Raw genomic sequence first — 25,631 nt, 5'->3', positions numbered from 1 at the left:
TTCAGGGAGACAGGTCTCTCGCTCTGTGAGTGTTAGCTTCTTGGTGGGAAGAGCCCCTAAAGTAGTATAAAGACTTACTGATTTACAAGCGAATACTGTCTTTTCCTTCCTTTTCCTGTTTTAAGTCATTTGTAATGAAGGCCTTCTATTTAAGAAGGCTCTCAATGGTAGTCACGGGAATGCTGGATGTTTGTGCAGCCTGAGAATTGTCAGTGTGCCTACCTATATGCAAATATAAATTTAGTATGGCTCAAGTATAGGTAGCTTTTTTTCAGGGCCATTGTTTTTGGCTGATGATACCCCTCTCAGGTTTTATATCAAGCAAAAGAGAAGTTTAATTTAAATCTTGAGGTAATATCTGCATGATGTGTCATAAAGTACACTGTGGTTATTTATTCTAGGGAACCAGATACTTTAGTAAGAGGGATCATCTGTTTACTTCATGCTTAATATGAACTGTGGAGTGATGCTCTCTGAACTCTTTCAGATCTGGAAGTAGTCTGAGGTCTATTTGTTTCTCAGCCCAAGAGATTATAGTCAAGTCTGTGTGTTCTGTGTGGGATGTGTGTTGGGTGTTTTTATGGTCCATAAGAATTTACATGGATATCTTTTCTCTGATGCTGTAAAGAACCTGTCTGAAAAGCAATGTGAGGTAGGACCCACTATAAGTGAGTTACGTGCCCAGCCTGATTCTGGCAATTTAGGTAGCCAGATGGCTATTGCTGTTAGTGAGGATTCCTAAAAGCTTTATCAAGTTCCTGGATCTGTGCAGGCAGAAGTTAGAGTATTTCTTATAGTAGATTTATTAAGAATAGATGATTTTTTTCCCCAGTTCTTAATGTTTCATTTTACTAAAATAGACTTTGTCATTATTGGTGAACAGGAAGACTTGAACCTGATGGACTTAAGTTTCCATGTACATTAGGGTTTTTGTTGACCATTAGTGTCCCTCTTTTAAGAAAAGCTCTTTGTTTGATACTTTTGTTTGTAATAATCCTCAAGATCCGTCAGACATTAGTCCTTGCTTCCATATCAGTACACCATCTATAAGTGGGTTTGCCAGGCTTCTCTCCTTGCACTTTATTAAACTTAATGTTTCTTCTGGGTTTGGTGAGAATATTGCAGTCTCTGAGGGATCTTCAGCATTAATGGAGTAGAAAAATGGTAGTTGATGTTAACCTTCAGAGCATGTGGCAACCAGCTTGCTGCTTCTATTCTTCAGCAAAATATGACCTTCATGATATCTCTGTTATACAGGGAGAGTGACAGCCTGCATATGAGTTTCAGGGGTTTGTGTTTTGAGGGGTTTTTTTTTGGGGGGGGGGGGGGGGGGAATTGTTGTTGGGTTTTTTTGTTGTGGTGGTTTTTTGGGTTTGGGGGTTTTTTTGGTTTTTTTTTTTAATATTGCAAGACTTATTTTGGGACCTAGACTAGGTTTTGACTTAAACTAAGATTCAGCCTGCTTCTGATTTTGGTTAGAAAACTAGTTTTCCTATGTATTTAAATTGCAGACCTTTTCATAAGTTGGATAGAATAGGCCTCATCCAACGTGCTAGGGACCAGTTACTATGTCTCTTTGTGCAGCTTGCTGGAAGATCACAGAATGTAGCGATCTTAAAAATCATCTCATTGCATGCTGGTAACTTGAAAATCTGTTACAAGACTGCTAAGGCAGAGCTTAAGTTGCAATATATTTTAACTCTGACATTATTAAAGAATACCAACATTCTGAATATCTGTAGAATATTAGTGCTGGCTATTACATGTGTTCAGAACCTATGCTGTCCTTGGAAGCGATCCTACAGTAATTACTGTGTTACAAAGAAATCCGAAATGCACTCTATCTAAACTGTGAGTGTACGGAGCTACTGACTGTGCCTGTAGACTGATGTGTAGCTACTTAGGAGGGGTACTTAAGGGCAACTAGTTCCTCTGAGGTATCATTTCCATGTGCAAAAATTTCTATCCTGGAACCTGTATGCTGTTGGAGTTTTGAAGTTGAGTAGAACCAAGTGCTGTTTTGTGCAGACCAAGCAGTCAGTGAACAGGTGAACTTTGTTCCACGTAGCCTGGCAATGCAGGCATGATCACGAATGTGGCTTTCCTAGGGTGACACTCATTTGCAGTCTGGCTATGCTGATCCTTATTTCTTGTAGAGAACTCAGTTATGTAGTTGCTACTAGTGATACATTTGCGCACACTCCCTGTACCAAAAATACGGTGGGAGGAGTGGAAAGAGGACAATGTGTCCAGATCTATGCCTATTACAGGGGTAATTTTCTTTACAGAATAAACCTGAGTAATGCATTTCTAAGACATAAATTTACTGATGGGTAATCCATTTCATTCTTCAGCATGAATAATTAAGAACAGCATTAATTTCCCCCAGTATCTAGTAAGACATTTGTTCTTACTGGTTCTGTCCTTAAGTTGCATCTAAATAAAGAGCTTGTGTTGATCTACTATATATGCTTTTAGCAAATATTATTACTAATTAGGACCTGTAGTCCTCAACAATAAATTCACTTACTGTGGTGCTAAACTTGTAGAATCATTTAAGGAAAAGACGTGCCTTACCCCAAAGACATTACAGCCTGCTTTGAAGGTAGAGGCACATAAGAATATACTATTACCATACCTGTAAGCCTCAGTTAGTATGTGTGTCCATAAGCTTTCCAAAAGCTGTGTAAAGTGTCATAAAAATAAAAATTGAGGAAAATATCACAGTAATTTTAGACCCTCAGATCATAAATGGAGTCCAGGAAAAGATTAGTGTATGTGGTAGCTTGTAATAAAAGGGACTGATCTTAGTGATCCGGGACACCTGTTGGACTCCTGTGTTCCTAAGTGTAAATTGAACTAATTCAGTTGTATCAGTCTGTTAGGGGTAGCTTTCATTTCGAGATGGAAGGCTTGCTGTTAAACACCACTAAAATGCCTTGACCTGTTAACTCAATACTCCGTGTTTTCACTTTTGTTTCTGCTTTTGCCTGAGAAGCATTTGTAACACTGGCTGTCTTTTTTACCATTTCAAGCTTATTTGCTTCTGAAGTGTTTGAGTCCTGTTAGGGGCATAGGTGCCTCATACTAGCTGAAACAGATACAGAAACAGAAACTTGGGCAACAAACTTTATTTGGACTGATGGGGAACAGTGCAAGATGAAAAAAAGTTTAGGAGGAAAAAAGTTGGGAGGGATCCTACTTGAAGTTCCTCCTTTTTTTTTTTTTTAATGTTTGTTCATTCCCCAGAGTTCATTCTGCTCAAATGGAAAACATTTATTCCTGTAATTTTTCAAAGCTCCTACAGCATGAAATGTCTTTAAGTGCAGGAGGAGAAGGTCTTTAAGTACAAGGGGAGTTCTCATTGTTAAGAAGATTACTTTTTTTATTTAAACCTGTTTCTTACACATCTATTCTATTTATTCAGTACTAATCAGGGTTGCAGACAGTAAGAGAAGTTCACCTTGAAAGTGGTTTGAGGAGAAACAATTCCCAATGAAGGCTAAAGGTATTACTCATTGTCCTTTTTATAAAGGGAGAGAAGAAAATTAAAAACAACTATAAGGCATTTTGCTTGAAAGACTGTGATAGCCTAGGACTCTAAAATGCTCTTTTCTGCTGTAGCTGTTATCCTTACCAAAGAGTCTTGCCTATTGCAGGTGATTAGTTTGTTTACACATTCAAAACTTTCTCTTGTACAGATTATTAGACAAAGCTAAAACAATAGGAGACCTGCTAAGTCACATTTAAGTCTTCATTCTTTAAATCCTCATTAGAAAAAAGAGTGCCACTACAACGTGGCTGTCCAGGCATGTTAGTTCAAACTTAAAAGTTATTTAGGGAGTAGGCTGCATGCTATTGCTCTTAATTTAAAGAATTTGATTCCTTGTAAGATTCTATGTCCCATTTGCAGTGAATTTCCTGACTGCGTAATCTGGGTTTTATAATCTCAAAGTGTTTGCATATATTAGTCTTCAGCTGTTTTACAACTGGCATTAACTGTAAGGCTTTGATTTCTAAGGATGTAAACACTTTCCACAAACTGAAAAGAAAATAGTTTGAGGACAAAATCCAGGTATTTCTTGTGCCTCTTTAGAAAGCGTATGAAATGAAGGGAGGGAAGCTTTGTTGTTCTAGTAGTTGTTGAGAGAACAACTGAAATGTCAACAGTTAAACTTTTTTTTTTCCCTTTAAAACTGATACTTGGCTTAAAAATGATGTGGTCAATGAGAATGAGATTGAACTCTTTCTACTTCTTACTTAGCTGTCTTTAGCTGTAAGTGTTCCCCTTGCACGGTCACAGGATTGAACACCTGAGGAAAAGGTTTTCAAAAAAGTTTTTCAGTAATTATGTTACTTGTCATCCTGTATGCTAGCTAGTGAAGTAAACTTTTTTCATTACATTCTGAGTATTTAGATTCATTATACAACATTATATATTTTTTGTATTAGAAATTCAACCTTCTATGTATTTCTTACAGCTTCTGAACTTCTGTCTTGGTACTCTGTTTCCAGTTTGTCTTCTTTCAGAGTATCCATGTTGTTCACACAGTGCAATGGTGTAAGTCTAGAAGTTAATTTTTCTTAATACTTAGAACTAAAATAATTAGGAAGAACTAAAATAATTAGGAAAGATGTTTCTCTTTAGGCAATTAATATGGTTTCTCAGTGTTTAAGCTGCTTAATCCTGTAATTATTAGTTGTTAGGTAAGGTTTCCAAAATCTTGTTTATGTTCCATGTGACTGATTTTTATCTTTATTGATACTCGTTATTCCTTCCAGTCTGTCTTTTGAAATATGTTACTTTTTTCTTGTAATAACAAATTATCAGACCTATTGGCTGTCTTTTGGAAGTGCAAGCACACAGCTTTATTATCCCAGTGAGTTTTTAAATTTTTTTTTCCATTTGTAATTGTGTCTTAGATGCTCGTCCATTGTAGTGTTGCTTTCTTAAAATACTACAGCAAAATTATGCTCATTACTTCCTCAGGTAGAAAATTGTTGGGGAGTGTGTGTGTGGTGTGAATGTAGTTTTTATTCAGGTTTACTTTCTTAGTCAGCTTTACGTCCTCTATGAGTTCATTCCTTTTTCTTCTTTATTTGTGCCCTTCTATTCCTTCATTTCTGAGTGTATATTGAATGACTCAGAATTCTGAGTTTCTTGATTGGGAAAATAATTTATACTTGTATTCTATTTATATTAGAAAATAACAATGTAAGAAATTGCACACCCGCACTAACTTTCTTTACCATACTAGTATGGAAAGGGGATGGGGAAGTCTTGACTTTTGCTTTGACAATTTTATCTTTCCAGTTCTAGTTGTTCTGGTAACAGCCGGGAAAAGGGGTAAAGGGTATGTTTCAAGCTCTCAGTAAATTGAGCAGACTTTCCTATATTCTGACATAAAGCTAATATGTGTTTTAGTATTTGAGCATTTTAGGAAGGAGCAGATGCTGACCATAGCCAAGAAACACTGGAATTTATACTTCATGGATAATTCTTTGCTATGGAAACTGTCACCACAGATACAAAATCTTAAGAAATACTTGCTATGCTGGGGTTAGTATTTACAGTTAGAAACATTACAGGAAAAAACTAAATTACAGGGAAATACAGCTTAATGATGAACATGAGACTTCTTATGGGTGGTATTCATTAAACTGTTATGGTTATATTTACTATTATGATGTCTGCTTTTTTCAATATTAGGTGCCAAGTGTCGTGAAAAACATGGAAAACCAAGAAAACATCTACAATTGTTTTAAGTAAAAAGGCTGAATTGTGTCGTATAATCTTCATTTCAATTGTATTAAACTTACGTTAGTCTAATTAGAGTACTGCTGTGAAAATGTTTCTGTTATCTCTTGAGGGTCATCTTAGGATTTTAAAAGTAACTCAATAAATAAGAAAACACTTTCAGTAAACATTCACGTCTAACAGTAGTCCTTTATTATAGCTTGACAGAATGGCTTTTTCACTTCATTCTTGAGGCTTGCCAAAAGATATATTTGTTCTCTTTATGTTTTGGTTTATCTACTTAAGTCCATGTATTCCCATTTTGTGATACTATATTTAAATATTACTCTTGAATAATTAAGATATTAGGTTTTAAGTTAATGTGGGATTTTTACAAGTAATGTGTTAAACTTTGGGAAAGTGAACATGGAGGTAGTAGCGTTTTCTAATGTGAGTGGGGTTTTTTCCATACTTACTCAGGTAAATTGGGGCATTAGATACATTTAAGGGCACAAGTTTACTGTGGAAGTACTGTTTACTTATTACTTAGTATGATGAGGAATAGTGGTGCTGTGCTTAACATGTGTAGTATGACTCTGTGATTTTGAGCCTAACTCAAAAGCTTTTGACAAATGCTGTTTCTGCTGTTCTACCTGGGGTGTCAGGTATGGACAAACGTCAATGGCTAAACATCTGCTAGCATCCACTGAGGTCCATAAAATCATGTTTCTATATGTGAAGGCACAGCAGCAAAACATTAAATATCTGGAACTTGATGCAAAAGAAAGGCTAATTCTGACATGGCAAAATCTCACTTGTTTGTAAGCTTTTTTCTTCCAAAGTTTCTAAGCTTAAGTCTATGACCAGCCAATAAGAGGAAGAATTCACTCAGTGGGGAGTCTGCCTTCCTTTTCATAGAATCACAGAATGGTTTGGGTTGGAAGGGACCTCAAAGATCATCTAGTTCCAACCCTCTGTTCTGAGTTGTATAGGGATGGGAAAGATGTCACAAATCTGAGTTTGGGGAAAGAAATATTTCTTAATCATTAAGTAAAAAAAATATTTGTCCAAAGTTCTCCCAGGAACACCCTCCACTAGACCAGGTAGCCCAAAGCGTCATCCAGCCTGACCTTGAACACTTCCAGGGATGTGGCTGCCACAGCCTCTCTGGGCAACCTATTCCAGTGCCTCACCACCCTCACAGTAAAGAATTTCTTCCTAACATCTCATCTAACTCTACCCTCCTTCAGCTTAAGACCATTACCCCTTGTCCTGTCACTCCGTGCCCTTGTAAACAGTCCCTCTACAGCTTTTCTGTAGGCCCCCATCAGGTTCTAGAAGGCTGCTATAAGGTCCTTGTGGAGCCTTTTCTTCTCCAGGCTGAACAAGCCCAGCTCTCTCAGCCTGTCTTCATAGGTGAGGTGCTCCATCCCTCTCATCATCTTCATGGCCCTCCTCTGGACTCTCTCCAACAGCTCCATGTCTCTCCTGTACTGGGGCCCCCAGAGCTGGACGCAGTACTGCAGGTGGGGCCTCACAAGAGCAGAGCAGAGGGGCAGAATCACCTTCCTTGACCTGCTGGCCACGCTACCAAGGAAAAGCAGTTAGTTTTTTTCTGTCTGTAAAAGAGGGCTTTGGGGGATGTCTTTTGGTAAGTGGTCTTGTTCTAGTCATGCTGATAAGCAATCTTCTTTGTTTGGGTTCTTTCATCAGATACTTCTAGGAACAGAGGTGGAGATATTGTTAACAGTGGCAATCTTTGAAGTTCCTCAGCAGTACAGTAGGGAAGATTCTGTTCTGAGTTGTATAGGGATGGGAAAGATGTCACAAATCTGAATTTGGGGAAAGAAATATTTCTTAATCATTAAGTAAAAAAAATACTTGTCCAAAGTTCTCCCAGGAAAAACAGAACCTGAAGGGATTTTATTTTTAGATGAGAACAGATGTTTTAGATCAGAGTTAAGTTTCTATGAATGTAAACTGTTGTAAGTCACACGTTTTGGTTTTGGGGATTTTTTGAGGGCTTGGTTTTTTTGACAGTGACACTGAAACTTTTAAAAATATGTATTAGTTATTTTTACAGTCCCACTGATCTGATATGTACTTCTCACTTGATTATTTCACTGTATACATAAATGATGTCTATTTATCTTCTTTAGTTTCATGATGTTTAAGCCCTATTTTTGTTTCAGAGTTCAAGTAAACTGAATCTTCATTTACTGTGTACTACTTGCTGTCTTCTCCAAACTTTAGGAAGGGTTTATTGTAAGATGGATGGAACTGAGTTGTAGTTCAAATATAGCTGTCTTAAGATTTCAGTAGCCTGTTGTACTATAACACGATGCCATTATTCAGGCACTCAATAAAATAGACATTATCTCTATAGTTGCTTTTTGCTTTGTCTTATTACATATAGATGAATCTGTCTTATGGTTTTTGTGGATATTACAGTTACAATGTTCGTAATTATTATAGTAGAATTGTATAATAGTTATTTTAAGGGAAAGCTGTGTGACATAAAGGTAACCCACAAATGTTAGCTTTGCAATACACACTCAAATTGGAAACAAAACAAAGTAAAAAGAAATTGGGAACTGTGGAGAGTTACGTCATAAAAGACTGTCATTTGGATAATGCTTCGATCCCAAGCACCCATCTTTGTATGATATAATTCTTGTCGTGCAGATTTTTATAATTAGGATCTGAAAATGTTGGGGAAAAACACTGTTTGGATTTAACTTTTGTAAGGAGTTAAGGATATGGGTTTTTTATTTGGCCATTGTTTTATTTAAAAGTACAGCCACTTTTAAACTGTTGTGGTTCATGTTTCTTTAAACAAAAGAAAGATAAAATGGATATAGAATGCCAGGTCTAGCCCCCCTCACCTTGTATGCAGTAGCAAACTGGTGTGCTAGATTTAATAAAGGCATGAAACAAAGCAAAATGAACTTGTTTAGAATGTCTCCAATTATATCAGTGGGCTTTCAATTAACTGTTTAGGAGTAGACATCCTGATGTCAGGCTATAGTCTTATCAGAGCCTCATGCTGTTACTGACAGTAGTTTTAGTATTTATGTAGTAATGTAGTCAGTTACAATGTCTGCTTTCCCCAAGACCTTGAAGTGATCTTGTTCACTACAGGGAGGCATGCTGGAAAGTAACAGAGCCATACTTTTATTGGGAAGAGTAGGATATTGCCATTATGATATAACTGTGCCATTTGATAAAGGTATATTGACCGTACAGCATGAGTGCTTTTGCTAAATACCAATAATTGCATGATGAAAATGTAATCTAAGATATAACATCCTCAGCAATGTTTAAGAAGGAAAAATGAATACTTTTAATAGGCAGTGGACTTAATTGTCATTTTCTCTACTAAATTTGTATTGTGACATCATCTAGTACTAGTAAAATGATGGAAGATTCTTTATTTCCTTACACCAAGTATCAGAAAGGAACTTCACCATTTTAGTCTAGCATCTTACCTTTTACTTTTTGTAATAGGCCAGCTTTTTTCTACAAGCAGCATTTTCATCATGTCCATTTTGTGCTGTTTTTCCAGCACATGTGCAAACTATACAGGCTCTACTATCATTGAATAATTGCCTTATACAGAGGATTTAAGAAGGCTGTGGTGTTAAACTGAAAAGTTAACATTTCAAATCATAAAAGCTTTCTTTCTTCCACTGGTATCTTAGTTGTAGTGCTGTCAAGTATCATTTTTAATTCTGCTAATTGAGTCTTTCTCAACTTGGAAAGGAATTAGAGCTCTTCAGAAAGTATTCATTACTCTTTGATTATTTTTTTTTTTTTATATGTGTGATGTGGTAGCATACACCAGGAAGAAGAAAGCAATCTCTTACAAACCCTAGCAATTTGTGGGTAATACTACGTAAAACACTGTGGAAAAAGTCACCAAGATTTCAGTGAAAAATAAATAAACAAAAAGTTCTTAATTAGGGTTTAGTGAACCATTAATTTCTTTTAATATTGCATTCCTTACTATATCTTGCCAGGAGAAGTTCGTTGTCAAGAGAAGGAATGATTACCACATTTATGTTTCTAGATTTTTTTGTAACTTAAAGGGAGGAATACTATCAATTTGTTAGTTCACGTATCTCATTGAGAGTCTTAGTTCTGTTTCTCACTACATTTTGTAGTTAGACTTTTTTTTTTAAATATGGTGCATGGGACACGGACTTGGACTATATTCACCACATGAATTTGATATGCTGTGTTTAGATGCAATTCCTGCTCTGTGTTTAGATGAAAACTAAACTTTCAAAAAGACATTAGGTCAGATTTTTATTATGTTTCTTAAATGCCCAAAGCACATTTAAAAATGTATGCTTTTCAAAAATTGTCTGTGACTTCTTACTGTTACAGGAGTCATAATCATACTGTTGTTGGTTTTACTTTTTAAGGTACCCAGAGAATGGCATAGTAGAAATGGACACCAATAATCTTCGACCCCGAGCAAGAACCATTCTGAAGTGGAGTGAACTAAAAGTGGGTGACGTGGTGATGGTTAACTACAATGTTGAGACTCCAGAAGAAAGAGGATTTTGGTTTGATGCAGAAATTACCTCTTTGAGAGAAATCTCAAGGACTAACAAAGAGGTTCATGCTAAAATTCTGCTGGGGTAAGATTTGTTTGACCAACTCAAAATCTCTACATATATATGCTATAAAGTATGTTGTTGGATTTTTTTTTTGTCTACTAGTCATCACAAGATTAAAATTAGTGTCCTACTTTGATTCCACAGCTGAGTCGTGGAATCACAGTGCATGGTTTTTATGGTGTGCAGACTTAGCTATGAGTCAGAATTTTTACATTTCCTGAGATTGCTGGAGGCAACCATGAGGTTTCATGTATTATCTGTGATTCAAATTGATCAGAGTGTGTTGTTATTTATATTCCTATGTGTTATATATTTCTACAGTTATATTAATTTGTATATGTTAGATGTTCAATTCTACTGAAAGCTGAAGAGTCTGTTTTCAGTAGTTGTTGAGATAATTGGGAACCCATAGGTCTCACTGAGTATTAGTCATCTCTAACAATTTGAGTAAGTCTCTGAACTGGCTACATGGTTGTTCTTTTTAAAGAATAAAATATTTATGTGAGTGTTATAGCTTCTGAGAAGTAAAATGTAGAACTGTAAGTTTTCATGTGGCTGAACTCACCTGAGTATCTTTGCTTTGTTTTCCTATTTAATTTAAAAACTTGTGTATAGTTAGTTAGGAACAGTTATCCATATGATATTACTGTCAGTAAACTGTGTGATTGCCACCTTAGGGATGAACAGATGACCAGTCTTTACTGGCAGTCTCCTCGAGGAATTCACTGTAACCTTCCTCCTCATTAACTTTCCTCATTCCTTTAGCGTTATCCTTTTCTGACACAAAAGAACTAAAAGCAAATGGATCCAGTCTGCTACCTGTATCCTTGCAGAAGAGGGGGGTGTATGGGTGCTTACATGCTAGGAGTAAAACTGATTTTAAAATGAAACTGGAACTAAAGTGAAATTTCCTTTTGCTTAAGAAATAGTTGATTTAATGTTGGCATGTCCCACATTTTTTCAGTGAGTAGTATCACTGTTCTGATTTTATTCCTTAAAATTAATTGGACTATTTCGCATATTAGTGTCGTTTCCCGTATGAGAAAGGAGAATTGTATCTGTAGGAAGACTTACAGTGTAGGACATAGTTAATTGGAAGAGACATAAAAGACTTATGGTAAGGTACAATTCAATATTTTGTATTAAAAAAAAAAAAAAAAAGGCAATCATACCTAGTACTGAGAAATAGGAAAGACATTGACTTGGTAAGTCATGCATGTAAATGAAAGTCTTTATGGTGGATGGTTTTTTTATTTTTGAATAACAGGAGTTTTATTAGACAATCTCAGTGCCCTATGGTCGTCTTGTGTTAAGTAGAGCAGGCCTATGGACTTGTGTTCTAGGCAAAGCAAAAACTTCAAATGTAAAGCAAGAAGAAATTGAGTAGGTTTGAATTATTAACTTGGAAGGGAGAAGAGATTAAGAAATGGAGGCCAGTCTAGAGAGATGAAGATTTTAATTGTAATGCATTTCATATTTGTATGACATTTGGTGAATCAGAGATGGACTTCATGACCTTCTACAAACAGAACTGTCCAGATACCAGTTAACATGAAGTTCAAATGTCTATTGATAAAGTTATTTAAAACTGTTGCCTGCATGGATTCTTTCAGAGTTTTTCCTGTTTATTAAAATACAATAATCAAAGTATGTTTTATATTGGCAAAAGCAAGCATGTGGTGGCTAATAAAAAGTTCTGTTCATGCTGGTTGTAACTCTATAGGATAGTCTTTTTTTAATCTAAACAAGCTGACAGTTACTCTTCAAATGTGAAGATGGTAACTTGAAATACCATGGGTACCGTGGCAAGTGCTGTGGGGTTCCCCATAGTATTGACATTTCCTATCCTCTGAAAGGGGCCGGACCTGGGGGGGGGGGGGGGACGGGGGGAGGAGGGGAGGCACAGTTGACAAATGTCTTGTTCTGAGGTGCTAATTTAAGTCCATTTTTTCAAATGGCATCTTACTTCAGTGAATTTTCTTCCTGACTAAGAATTCAGGCTTCATTTACATGTTAAAAGATTGTAATATATGCAGTAATCAACTAGTTTGCAGAAAGTAAGGTTATCTAAGCCCCACCATTTTTGAAATTTATCAAGGAATAATTCAGTATCACCTACTCTACCTCTCAATTAGTAGTAAAAGTACAAGATAAATCAGCTAGTTTTCATAAACTTGTGCAAGGAATACGCTGCAACAAGAATCACTTTACATTTCAGGTATGTTGGTTTGCAAAATAAAAAGCATTCTCTTAGTGTTTCAATATTTATTAATATGTATCAATATAATACAGATATAGAATATATAATATAAATATTAATGTAAATTTATAATAGTTATTTTGATCTATATTAATAATATATGATTCTATAATTTATTGATATGTTATCATGAGTTCTTATCATAATGTTAGCATTAGTTAACTGCTTCAAATAAATGTGGAATCTATTTTGAATGCTTTATGAGTATATGTTAGTGATTAATTGATTGTATTGTAGTGACTAATTATTTGTGTACTACTTAAGAACAATCTTAGCAGGCAGTAAAGGGAGGCAAAGTTCTTAGGGTTGCTTCAGATATATTCATGGCTTGGACTTTTTTCCCTTTCTGGTATTACATCAAAGAGGCTTTGTATAAAACAGTTTTGTACACAGTAGTTGAATGTTTGATTTATTGATCTTAATTGCTTCTGACAAAGATTTCATGAAGCTGTTGGCACAATGAGAGGAAATAACAAGAACATGCACTGTTTGTGGTAATGCTTTGGAGCTGGTAGAACATGTGATGAGTACTTTTTTTTTTTTACTGTATCTGATGATATGCATGATTGTTAGGTGTTACTTATGTCTTAGTCATAACCTAAAGGAAATGTCCTGTACAATCTGTCATCTTTAGTTTGTCTTTTGGGAAACAGGTATGGATTAGAGAATATTATTGAAGAGAGGAGTAAGACTAAACTGGGGAGAAAAAACATCATCGTACAGAAGAATTGACCACATACTAATAATTCTCATTTGTACTGTATTTGCATTGCAACTGAAATTTGTAATTGCAGGATGCCTAAAACCTATCCAAACTGCACTTACTGTGTCTCAGATACAAATACTAGGGAAACAGTGGTGCTTTGACCATGGAATATACATCGGCCTAGGATCATAGATCTCTCACGACTGCGTGTGCGTTCTTACAGTTCAGAATGCTCTCTGTGTGTGTGCGGTACCTCTGAACTTATTTTAACTGAATTTGCAGGGTGTACCTCTATCTTTGAACATCCTCTATTTTTCTTTTTCAGGAGTATCTTCTGTTTCATGATGAAAGCAGTTATTTGTAATCCCAAGTAGTATGACTTGTCTTTGCACTTTAAAGGTCATGTATGAAATGCCTGTTACTGGTGGGTAGTTGTGAGGCAGACTGTTCACAATTTATTTTAATGCTGACATGATTAAAATTACCTCACCAAATCAAACCAAAGTAGTTCAAATGGTGCTTCGCGTTCTCTCCTCACTAGAGTTCAGGATGCATAGAGACAAAATCAGCTCTTACTTTTCTTCAGTTAGCCTTTGAAAGTTTGAATTTAGCAAGGACTCTGTCAATACCAAGTCTTTTATTTTGTTTAAGCTTTTGGAGTTACACAAGAATATTGGAAAAATCTGTTTACTCTGCAGATTTTACAGCTCTTTGACTTAGTGCATATTTAATGAGTTTGAGGTCTTTGTCTGAGCAGTGGTAATGGAAAGTAACAGAATGGGTCCTAAATTTGCAGTTTTATATTTGTCATCTTTTAGTTCTGCAGGTTTTTTTGTGAGGCTTCCTGCTCCCAAAAATGAAGGATTTTTTGTTTTCAGATCACTCTCTCTTATTTTTAAATATGCTTACTATGTTTTCCTATGTAATCTGCCAGATCTGGGGCTTGTCTTCCTCAGTGAATGCAAGTTTTGCCTTTTTTTTTTAATCTCCTTTTAGACTCCTTTTATTAATGTTTGGTGCATTTTTGTTCTCAAAAGGCCTTATGATATTTTTTCACAGTCTTTGTGCTACCTGTACAGACTTTACTTTTAGCTGCCTCTTTTACTTCTTTTGAACATTTTTTCCATTTATACTTAACTTCTGATTTTTGAAGTCATATATAATATTTGTTTTTATAGCTTTGCAAAGGTACAAAATTTAAACACATTACAGAATAGTGAACTAACAGTGGAACAAGTCTTGCGTGTTGTTCTGGATGACTTCAAGAGTTTTTGTTCTTCTATGGATTTCTGTTTAGCTGGTCCAAAAAAAAAAAGTTATTGGCAGTTGTACCTTGTGTTGAAACTTGGAAAAATAACAGTACCATACCTCCTATCTCTCCCAGTATATATAGTGATAACATGTCACAGTTGTTGTCATAGTTTGTAGGGGCCCAATAGTGTGCTGCTTCTTTTAGCCCTGGAATTTCTAAGTCGTTTATCCCTTACTGATGCTTGTATACTTTTTGTGGTATAAGGTTCTACCCAAAAGAACTTCCCAAGTTTTTTTGTTTTAATGTGGCATCTTTGTTGCTGGTTGATCTGGGAAGACATTGTTTTGCTGATATGTAGAATATTAACAAGATTTACTTGGAGCCATTTTTTAAAATAGCTTTCATGCTGTATCAGCAGGTATTCTAATAGTAAGAATTCTAACTGCTGAAGAAGTTGCCTGCAGCTTTCTTGCACAAACATAAAAATGGCATATTTCTTCTAGGCAACAAAACTTCTGAAAGGGTGAATTTGTGTCTCCCTCTTTCCTCTTCTCCTTGTGACTTCAGTGGAGCTGGTCACCTCCTTTGAAGAAGAGACCTCCTTTTGAATCAACGCAACTGTTTCCAATCAAGATAGATTCTGATTGTCCAAGAAGCCTGCTGGGATTTTTCATGGTGATTCTGTAGAGGTGATGCCTAGAACTTCTTAAGCACTTCTGTGAACTGCTTTTCCGTAGTGTCTACAGCTAGAGATGGCTCTTTTTGTGATCCACAGCCTTAGGTAATGATCTTGCAATTCTTAACAGGAATGACTCTAACAACAGGAAGAGTATTTTGGGTCCCAATTAATTATCCTGTTGGACAAAAGATCTCGTGTTTGGGGGGTGGTGTTTGTGTGTGTGTGAAAACAATGATCTCTTTGAACATAAGAAGTGAAGCTTACTGGAAATCAAACTGGTTATTTTTAAATTCCAGATTAGGTTTTTCATCTTGCTTCAGCTGTGATTTCATTTGTGAGGAAAACATCAAGAATTAAAAGATGTAATGGACATGAGGTCAGAATATTATTAAAGAGGAGTCTGGAGTGCAGGACAAACTGCCCAGAAGGTATTGAAACACACTGGAATTGGGGAAAGGTTGGTCCACTGGGACTGGAGAAAGGTTGGTATCCAGGATGTGTTGTTTCAGTCAAATATGAGAGATAGAAGAATAGTATCTGACTGGGAATAGTTCATGAAGAGATCATGAACAAAGTGAATCCTTTAACCACTCGCTGTGGTAATTGTCTTCTCCACCAATGTCATAAATGAGATGCAGTAGTTTGGTTCATCACCTGTGAAATCAAAACTAGCAAGTTTAGAAAGAACCGAGAGTACATTTTGAAGGGTATTTGACTGACTTGTTATTACAGGTACCCTAGTCATGTTTCCTCTTTCTCCTTTTCCTTCTCTCTTTGCGGACAAAAATTTCCAAACACTCCCTGAATAGCTATGATGGCCACGTTCTAGAGAGATCATAGCTGTTCCTCCACATACTTTATTTTTCCTGCTTTAAAGAGGACAAATCTTGAAGAGGTTCCATTGTGCAGAGAGGAGTGGAAGGATTACTGTTTTAAGATTGCTTACCTGTAATAATTTCTCTTAGATGGAAGAAATATTTTCTATCTTGATGTTTCCCTCTTTTTAAAGAGAGAGCATAAAAAGTAATTTTTTTGTCCTTGGTGCCATTCTGCTACACATTGCTTGTTCTTAACTAGCAATATGAAGAAACTGATATTTGATTGAATGTTGCAGTTTGCTTTCCCAAAATGGAGGGGAAGTAGACTAGGTGCTTGTAATTCATGTTGAGTCTTTTGGACTGTGAATGCACTGTTCTGTTGTCTTGAAATTCTAAAATTTAAGTTGCAAACCAAGTCTGCCTTACTAGAGATACTGTTATCTCTCAAGCTAAGTAGCCCAGCTACGTAAGAGCTGCTCAGTCCTCCTGGTGAAAGGGTAAGATTTTGGAGGACCAATCCTCCCAAGGGAAAGGAGCAGGTAAATCTTATAGATCAAGACTTGGTTAATTGCACAGCTTGTTTCAACAGGCATTTGGCTTTTAATACCATGGGGCCCATAATTACCTTCCTGTCTGTCCCTGAAAGTCCTTGATCCTCAAGTGGGATGAGCATCTGTGCCAACAGGCTGGCCAACCTGGTGAGTAGAGCTTTGGGTGCTGAAGGGACATTATAACCCATGGATATTAGGTCATATGCATGGAAAGCAAAGGGTACACTTTGGGAGCAAGAGGGATCTTGGGATTGGTTAAAGAGGGATACCTGTCACAGGTGTGTGTATGCAAATACATCCAGCCTGAGAAGTAAGTGGGAGGAATTAGTTCTGCATATAGTCACAGAATGTATAGTGGAGACATGATGGGACAGCTCACATGACTGGAGTGAGAGATAGATAGACACAAACTTCTCAAGAAAGGCAAAGATAAAGAGGGCAGGGCTGCTATGACATGAAGAGATTTGGATGTAGGGAGCTCTTCAGTGAGCTGATAACAGTCTGGTTGAGAGCTTGTGGGTCAGGATGGGAGAGTCCAAAAAGGATGACATTGTGGTGGTAGTTCACCTGATCAAGGTGAGGAAGAGCACAAACCCATCTTCAAAAATCTCTGAATCACAAGCACTGATTTTCATGGAGGACTGAAATTTCCTGACATCCTCTGGCAGGATAAGAGGAATGCAAGCAGTGAAGAAGCTCTTGAACATGTCGGGGATAACTTGTTAGTACAGGTACTGGATAGGTCAACATGGTCAACAGCTGGATCTCCTCTTTATTATCAAAAACTGCTTGGGGATCAGGTGATCAATGGTAGCCTTGGCTATGCTGGCTGTGAAACAGTAGATACCAAGATGATGATGGAACTGAGGAAGGAGAGTAGCAGAGTACAGACTCTGGAATTTAGTAGAGCAGAGTTCAGTTTGAAGGACTGAAGGAACTTCTTGGTAGGATCCCATAGGAGGCAACTGTGAAGGGTAAAGGAGCTCAGCAGAGCTGACAGGTGCTTAAGGACAACCTCCTCCAATTACAAAGATGGTTCATCCCAAAACTCAAGAAACTAATAGATTTACTGGGAGACTGACAAGGCTGAACAGGAAACTCATGACTTAGCTCCAGTGTAAGAAGTCAGTATATAGGAGTTGGAAATGGGGGCAGCGTAAAAAAGAGGAATTTTAAACATGTAAGGATGTTGTTATGAGAACCAAAAGTTGTCTAGAGTTGACACTTGAAAGAGACATTAAGGGCAGTGCAAGAGCTTTTACCACTGCTTTGGCAGTAGAAGGCGTAACAAGGAACATATAGAACTATTGATGAAAAAGATGATTCATTGTCAACAGACACTGTCTTCATTGCCTTAGTCTTCACTGACAAGCTGTCTCTGGTAACTGTGTCTAGTGAAGACATTCAAGGAGAGTCCTCAGCAGTGAGCGAGGACTGAATCAAGGAGTGCTTATAAGAACTTGACCAATGTAAGTCCATGGGACCAGGTGGGTTGCATCAAAGTATGCCAATGGAACTTGCTGATGCTATAATGATGTTCCTCTGTACTGCATTTGAAAAGTCACGGAGATCAGGGGGGTCCCTGACAACTGGAGAAGGGCGAATATTGCATCCATCTTCAAGGAAGGCCAGTCAGCCTTCTTCAGTCTGAGGAATATCATGGGACATTTCTTTTGGAATTGCTGGCCATGTGAAGATGATTTGGAATAGCCAGGGTGGGTTATTTCCAAGATTAAATTATGCCTTACAAACCTGGCTGCCCTCTATGACAAAACAATTAGCTCTGTGGCCAAGATGGCATTTACTTCAAGTTGTAGCAGGTCTTCCATCTGTGTCCCATCATATCCTATCCCAATTAGGATGTTGTGATCTGGATGGATGGGCAACCAAATCTCTTTAAAAAAAAAGATAAGATTGGATGATCCAGCTCAGAGGATAGTGGTTAATGAGTTGTATGCTATGTGGAAAGTGATAACAAGCAGAGAGCTGCAAGGGTGTATCGTGGGACCTGTACTATTTATCCGAAGCAACAGTGTGGCAGTGGCAATGCAGTGCACTCTCATCAAGTTTGCAGAGACACCAAATTGATGAAAACTCAAGGGTCGTATTGCCAGTCAGAGCAGGCAGGAGAAGGGGGCTGAGGGGAGCCTCAAGAAATTCAACAAGGATAGATGCCAAGTTTTGCACCTGGAAAGGCAGAGCTCTCTGCAGCAATGCTAGCTGGGAGGTGGTTCTGATGAGAAGGACCTGTGAGTCTAGGCAAACAGCAAGCTGAACATGAGCTAGCAGTATGTGATGAAGGCTAACAGTATTCAGGCTGTATGAAAAGGAGTGTAATCAGAAGACTGGGGACAGTTATTCCCTTTTACTGAGTATTCATTAGACTGCATGAAGAATACTAGATTCCTCCCGCCCCCAAACACAGATGCCCTCTACCTCAATGCACAAAAGACACATAAACTAGAGCGAATTCAGCAAAGGGCTGCTGAGATGGTTCAGGGAACACATGGTACGTGGCAGGCAGACCAGAGATGATGGACATACGTTGCAATGAGAGGGGGAGAAAATTTGTTGTTTGGATGGCATTCAATAGCTTAACTTTTAAATTGCTTAATTGTTATAAGCAACAAAATCCCCAAGCCATAAAAAACAAACAAAGCATAAGTACCAAGTGTTAAAAGCTGGAATGTTTTGGGTTTCATAATTACCATAAGATAAAAGTATCTTTTGAAGGTGAAGAATGGGTTGGCTTGGATTTTGAGGCTTTTGTTTGTTTTCCCAGCACATAAACTATATCTTCAGTATTTGTAACACTGTCCTTTCTCTAATAAACATGCAGATTTGTTTATTAGAGAATCCACAGAGTTTTTGACTTGCTTTCTAGGGGGTGATTTTTAGAAGTATTTTGAAGTTTAATTTGTTCCCACTGAGGAAAGTAATTCCAAACAGAAGAAAGCAGACAAGTGCAAAAATGCAAAAGTGTGGAAAAGAAAAACAACCGGTGGTCATCACAATATTAGGAAAAGCATTATGGAAATAAATAAAAAGAGTAGTTCTGAAATACATGTATACATGTGTGAGAACCATTGAGAATGGAAGGGAGCTCTTGAGATTGTTTAAGCAGGGTCAGCTAGAGTAGGTTGATTGAGGCTGTGTCCACTTGGGTTTTGAGTATCTTTATAGGTGGAGATCTCTCTGGACAATCACTGTAAAAGAGTATTTTGTGTGGTCAGAGGGAATTTAATGTGTTTTCTGTTTATGCCTGTTACTTCTTGTCCTGGCAGTAGGCACTAGTGAGAGGAGTCTGACTCCTTGTTTTATACACATAGATAAGAGCTGTCCACACACAAGCCTTCTCTTTTCCAGGCTAAACACTCCCATATCAAACATCTTCCAGTCCCTTAATCATTTTTGTGGCCCTTTTCTAGAACCACTCCTGTAGGCCCATGTCTGTCTTACCGTGGGGAGCCCAGGCTTGGCCTCACCAGTGCTGAGTAGTGAGGAACATTTGCCTTCCCTCTGCCTGCTGGCAGTGCTCTCGTCACTGCAGTCCAGGAGGCTGTTGACCTTTTTTGCTTACAAGGGCACATTGCTGGTTTATCGTCAGCTTGTTTGAGTTCTTCAAGGCCTTTATCTACCAAGCTGCTCTCCAGTCAGTTGGCACTTGGCATGTCCTGGTGGATGGGATACTCCCTCTGTGCAGGACTTCATGTTTCTCTTTGAACATAATTAAAGTCCTCTGTCTAACTCTCCAGGTCACTCTGAACGCATCTGCTATATTGGCAACTACTCCTGGTTTTGTATCTGTGAACTTGCTGAGAGTCCACTCTGTTCCCATCATTCAGGTCATTAATGAGGATGATTAAAAAGTACTAGCCCCAAGATCAACCCCTGGGGTGCTGCTAGCTTGCCTCCAACTGGACTTTGAGCCAGTGGTCACAATCCTGTGGATTCAGTTTTCAATCCTCCTTACTGTGCACTTAACCCATACTTTGTCAGCTTGTATGTGAGGATGTTATGGGAGAGTGTATCAAAAGCCTTACAGTGGACATAATAGCATATCCTGCTCACCTGTCATCTTCCAAGCAAGTCACCTCATTGTAGAAGACTGTCATGGTGATTAAGCATGATTTCCACTTGATTTCCACTTTCTAAGTCCATGCTCACAGTTCTTGATACCTTCTTGTTCTCATATCTGGAAATTATTTCCAGGATTATATGCTCCATCACCTTCCCATGGATTGAGGTGAGGCTGACCAGTCTGTCAGCAAATCTTTCTTGAAGGTAGGAGTGACACCTTCCTGAGAACTGGAAGAGAGCAAATGTCCCAATTGTCATGATATTTCAAAGATGACTAAGAGTAGCCTTATCCAGATGTCAGGCAGATCTATAGTGCTCATGGGCGCAACCTGTTAGGCCCCATAGACTTATATATGTTCAGTTTAAGTGCTCTATAACCTAATCCTCCTCCACTGAGACTAAATCTTCCTTGCTGTAGACATTCCCTCTAGTCTCAACGGCCTGGGATTCCTGAACACTGGTCTTACCAGTAAACACTGAGGCAAAGAATGCACTGAGCACCTTGGCTTTTTCTCTGTTTTTTGTCATTGGGGTCCTGCCACGTTTAGTAGTGAGCTCACATTTTCTTCAGTTTTCCTCTCCTGCTTTTATAGTTGCAGAGTCCTTCCTTGTTGCCTTTCACATCTCTCGCCAGATTCAAATCAAGGTAGACCTTGGCTTTCCCAACCCTATGCCTACACAATTGGATAGGAACTCCATACTCCCCCCTGGGTCAGCTGCTCCTGCTTCCACTTTTTACACCCTTCTTTTTTATGTCTGAGTTTAGTCTGGGAGCTCCTTATCCATGCAGGCCTTGTGCTGTCTTTGATTTTCCTGCACATGGTGATGGACTTTTCTTGAGCTTGGAGGAGGTGATCCTTGAATATCGACTAGCTCTACTGTACCCTTCTTCTCTCCAGGGCTGTATCCTGTTGTATTTTTCCAAGTGCATCTCTGAAGAGATTACAGTCTCCTGTCCTGAAATCCAGAGTTGTCTTGCCTTTTACCTTGCTCTCTCCTTTAAGGATCCTGGACTCCATCATCTCATCATCATTGCAGCCGAACTGCCCCGACTGTAATGTCCCATGACCAGTTCTTCCTAGTTTGTGAGTATTGGGTCTAGCAGTGCACCGCTTCTTGATCATCTGTGTCAGGAAGTTGTTACTACTGCACTTTGGAAATTTCCTAGGTTGTTTGTGTTCTGCTCTGTTATCTTTCCAGCAGATATCAGGGTGCTTCAAATTCCCTGTGAGAACCAGGGCCTGTAAACATGAAACTTCTTCCAGTAGATGGAGGAGGCTTTGTATACTTATCCCTGATTAGGAGGTCTCTAGCAGGCACCCACTACAGCATCACACATTGTTCTCTCTGCTAATCTTGACCTGTAAGCTCTCGACTGGCTGCTGACCTGCCGTATTTCTTTCTAACCTGCCCTTGAAGAGCCCATACCCATTTGTCACAGTACTCCAGTCATGCAAGCTATCCCACCATGCCTCCATGATCTCAGTGAGGTCATGGACCTGCAGTAATTACACAGATTTCTGTAATTACTCTTCTTTGTTCTCCATGCTGTATGCATTGGTGTACAGTTATTTCAGAGAGGCATCAAAGTGTGCCAATTCCCCAGAAATGGCATGAGAGCTTTCCCCATAAGGCTTTTCTGCTGGCACTTCTTTCTTTACATGCCTACAAGTGATTGCACTTCTACCTTTTTTTTGGGGTTTTTTTTTTGTTGATTGCTGTGTTTATTCTCTTCTTCACCCTAGGCCCTTTGCTTGCCTACCCCATCCACAGTTTCCTCAGTTGTTTATTGAGGAATCTCTCCAACAGTTTTACCAAAAAATCTATGAACATTTGTATATATCTACATAAAAAAATGAATAATAATGGAATCATTACAGATTCTAAATATACACATAAGACCTAGAAAGGCTGCATTACCATTATATAATAGCCATTGGGCACTTAAATGGAGCATTTAATATTGTGCGCTAATGGAATTGAACACCATGGCCCAGGTAGTTGATGTAATGTGTCTGAAGAGAATTGGGAAATATTAAGAATGAAGACATTTCAAAATGAGCAGCTGCCCTCTCAATGCCAAATTAGGACTTTTTCTCTCTATAGGCCACTGTGTATTCTCTGACTTTAAGGAATTCTTGGTGAGATGAGATTCATAATGTTCTGAACAGGAGCATCCCTGGATGCCAAACTTTTTCATTAAAGTAATGCTGTCATGTATATTCAAGCTTTGATAATCCATTCATTACTAACTTTTAGGCTAGAAATGTGGTTTTGGCTTTGTTTCTGAGCAATTCTTGTTTGCCTTTGGTTTGATGTGAAGCTTTCTATGGAAAATGTCTTCATGTCTTTGTTTTTACTATTTTATGGTGGATACCTTCAGATTTTTTCCTTTTTTTTTTTTTTTGTTTGTTTGTATGGGTTGGAGTTTTTTTAACTGGTTTTAAAGCATCCTAAATTTATTTATTCACTTAATATTATTTTTATTATGGTAGAGTATTTACCATGTTTCTGTGTTTTCAAGACTATTCCTTTGCTATTCTTTGTTTTCTGAAGGCCCTTCCATCCTGACAGTATTCCTGTGATTTTTTTTGTTGCAAAGGGAGATGCTTCTTCTCATGTCTCTGTTTTTGAATTGAGATTCTCAATTAATCCAGCTGGGTACACAGATTGGTTTCCTGTAACTGTATCTAAGCTCATGATGAGTATGTGTGCTGCATCTGCTCTCAGAATTGTAATACAATGTAAAATCTGGATAGAAGCTTTTAACCTCTTTTAGTAAGAGTCACCTGTGTGTAGCTCTGCCTCCTCCTGGTGTGAAAGAGCTTATTGACTAGTCCAGACCCCTGGAATGATGTCTTGAGCAGACTCTGCATTGTTCTGAGTCTTGAAATTCAGTCCACATGGAGAAGTGGACTGATCTTAGACCATGTCCTGTGAAGCCAGTACAGCTCCTGTAGCTTTTTTTTTCATGTATGAAGCTGTTGGGGTTCCATCTTTGTGGGTCTTCAACCAGCTCTTTTTTGACCTGGTTCTTTATGCATGTTAAGTCAAGTAGGTGTTAACATCTGCATGTTTCAACCTGGATTTGGAAACTGTGGATGCCCGTTTAGCGTTGTGGTAGTGCCAGCCACAAACTTAATCCAGTTCTAGGAGAGGAGTTGTGGTAATGGCAGCCGTGTCCCTCCCTGGTCGACGCAGTGGCTTTCCTGCAGGACCATGGACAGGTCACCATGCAGACGCGCTGCCGGCCCCTGGTGGATCTCGAGTGTTGGCGCTGCGTGGTGGGTGCGATCCGTCTCCATTTGCTGCATCTTGCTCTCCTCAGTGGATTTCATGGCATAGGGCAGAGTCTAGCTCCTGAGCTGCTATGGTAAATAGGTTATTAAGATCTGTCAATGTGACCTGTGGTTCCCTCAGGCCAGTGCTTTCCCCTTTCCCCAGCTACTAAGTTTATGCTTCCTTTTTTAATGTTCATCTCCTTTACAGATCCTAGGCTTAGGAAAAAAAAGGATAGGCCCTGCATCCAAATCTTTGCTTCCGGAGTCTGGCACTGTGAACTGTAATATATTGTTTTGTAAATGCATCAAGCATTATGCCCACTACTAAGATTAAAAAAGTAATATCCTGGCTGGCCTGTCTGTGTATTCACAATGTGAATTTGAAGGTTTGGGAGTTGGGTGTGTGTGTTTTGTTTTTAAAGACCTCAACAATTCGTGTTAGATTATGATGTTTTTAATAATAAAGCCTTTGACGTATCCTGGGAAATAGGTTCGGCTTAATTTATGGGTGGTTTTTTTGGTTTTTTTTTTTGTTTTTTTTGTTTTTTTTAAATCTTAGTGTTATATATAGAATCATAGAATGGTTTGGATTGGAATGGACCTCAAAGATCATCTAGTTCCAACTCCCCTGCCATGGGCAGGAACACCCTCCACTGGACCAGGTAGCCCTAAGCCTCATTCGACCTGGCCTTGATCACTTCCAGGGATGTGGCTGCCACAGCCTCTCTGGGCAACCTATTCCACCTATTCCCCCTATTGCCTCACCACCCTCACAATAAAGAATTTCTTCCTAACATCTCCTCTAACTCTACCCTCCTTCAGCTTAAGACCATTACCCCTTGTCCTGTCACTCCATGCCCTTGTAAACAGTCCCTCTACAGCTTTCCTGTAGCCACCTGTTTCAGGTACTGGAAGGCTGCTATAAGGTCTCCCCAGAGCCTTCTCTTCTCCAGGCTGAACAACCCCAACTCTCTCAGCCTGTCCTCACAGGAGAGGTGCTCCAGCCCCCTGATCATCTTCATGGCCTCCTCTGGACTCACTCCAACAGCTCCATGTCTTACGTTGGGGTAGTAAAATCTTTGCATAGTTGTAAAGTTGGATTGTGTCTTGGTTGTTAATAGTGGCTTGTGTAATACAAGTAAAGAACATTGAATTGAAAGCACAGCTAATACTGTGCATTTGTATTTTCCTGATAAACCAAATAGGTGTGGAATATTCTGAAAAAATCTTGAAAATATTGTCTGTCCTTCTGCTTACATACAATACAAAATAAAAGAACCTCTTTGTAATTCAGTGCAATTCAGCAGAATTTGGTCAAATTATCAACGTAATGTGCTATTTTCATGTGAGAAGATTTTGTAAGTTACCTTTAAAACAAGACTGTTTAAAATCAAATCTCCAGTCGTGTTTTGTGGGGGTTATAAGTGTGTTATGGGCGTGTTTTAGCCTTTGTTTCATTCAGTGTAGACAATGTGTATTTGCAGTTTGTTGAAACTACAGTTTAGCTGAAGTTATAGTTAATGTAAAGCAACTGGTAGTGATTTTCATGTTTTAATATTTTATATCAGATTGAGGTATTTTCCATTTAACATCTTTTGAAATGTGCATGCTGTTACATGTATTTGCTTTAATTTCAAAACAT

At 38.3% G+C, this 25,631-nt stretch overlaps 1 protein-coding gene across 6 annotated transcripts in view; it reads left to right on the top strand.

The window, feature by feature from the left end:
* The window catches only part of UHRF2 (ubiquitin like with PHD and ring finger domains 2), a 95,026-nt gene that overhangs the window by 24,656 nt on the left and 44,739 nt on the right, over positions 1 to 25,631 (top strand). For all 6 annotated transcript variants that reach the window (XM_075739495.1, XM_075739494.1, XM_075739491.1 and 3 more), the window contains one exon: positions 10,165 to 10,383. In XM_075739495.1, the coding sequence (XP_075595610.1) occupies positions 10,165 to 10,383 (219 nt within the window). The remainder of the gene's footprint in view (positions 1 to 10,164; positions 10,384 to 25,631) is intronic.

This window comes from Balearica regulorum, chromosome Z (genome assembly GCF_011004875.1).
Source record: "Balearica regulorum gibbericeps isolate bBalReg1 chromosome Z, bBalReg1.pri, whole genome shotgun sequence".
Classification (NCBI taxonomy): domain Eukaryota; kingdom Metazoa; phylum Chordata; class Aves; order Gruiformes; family Gruidae; genus Balearica; species Balearica regulorum.
Note: the sequence above shows the minus strand (reverse complement) of the source record. Positions and strands in the feature narration are given on the sequence as shown.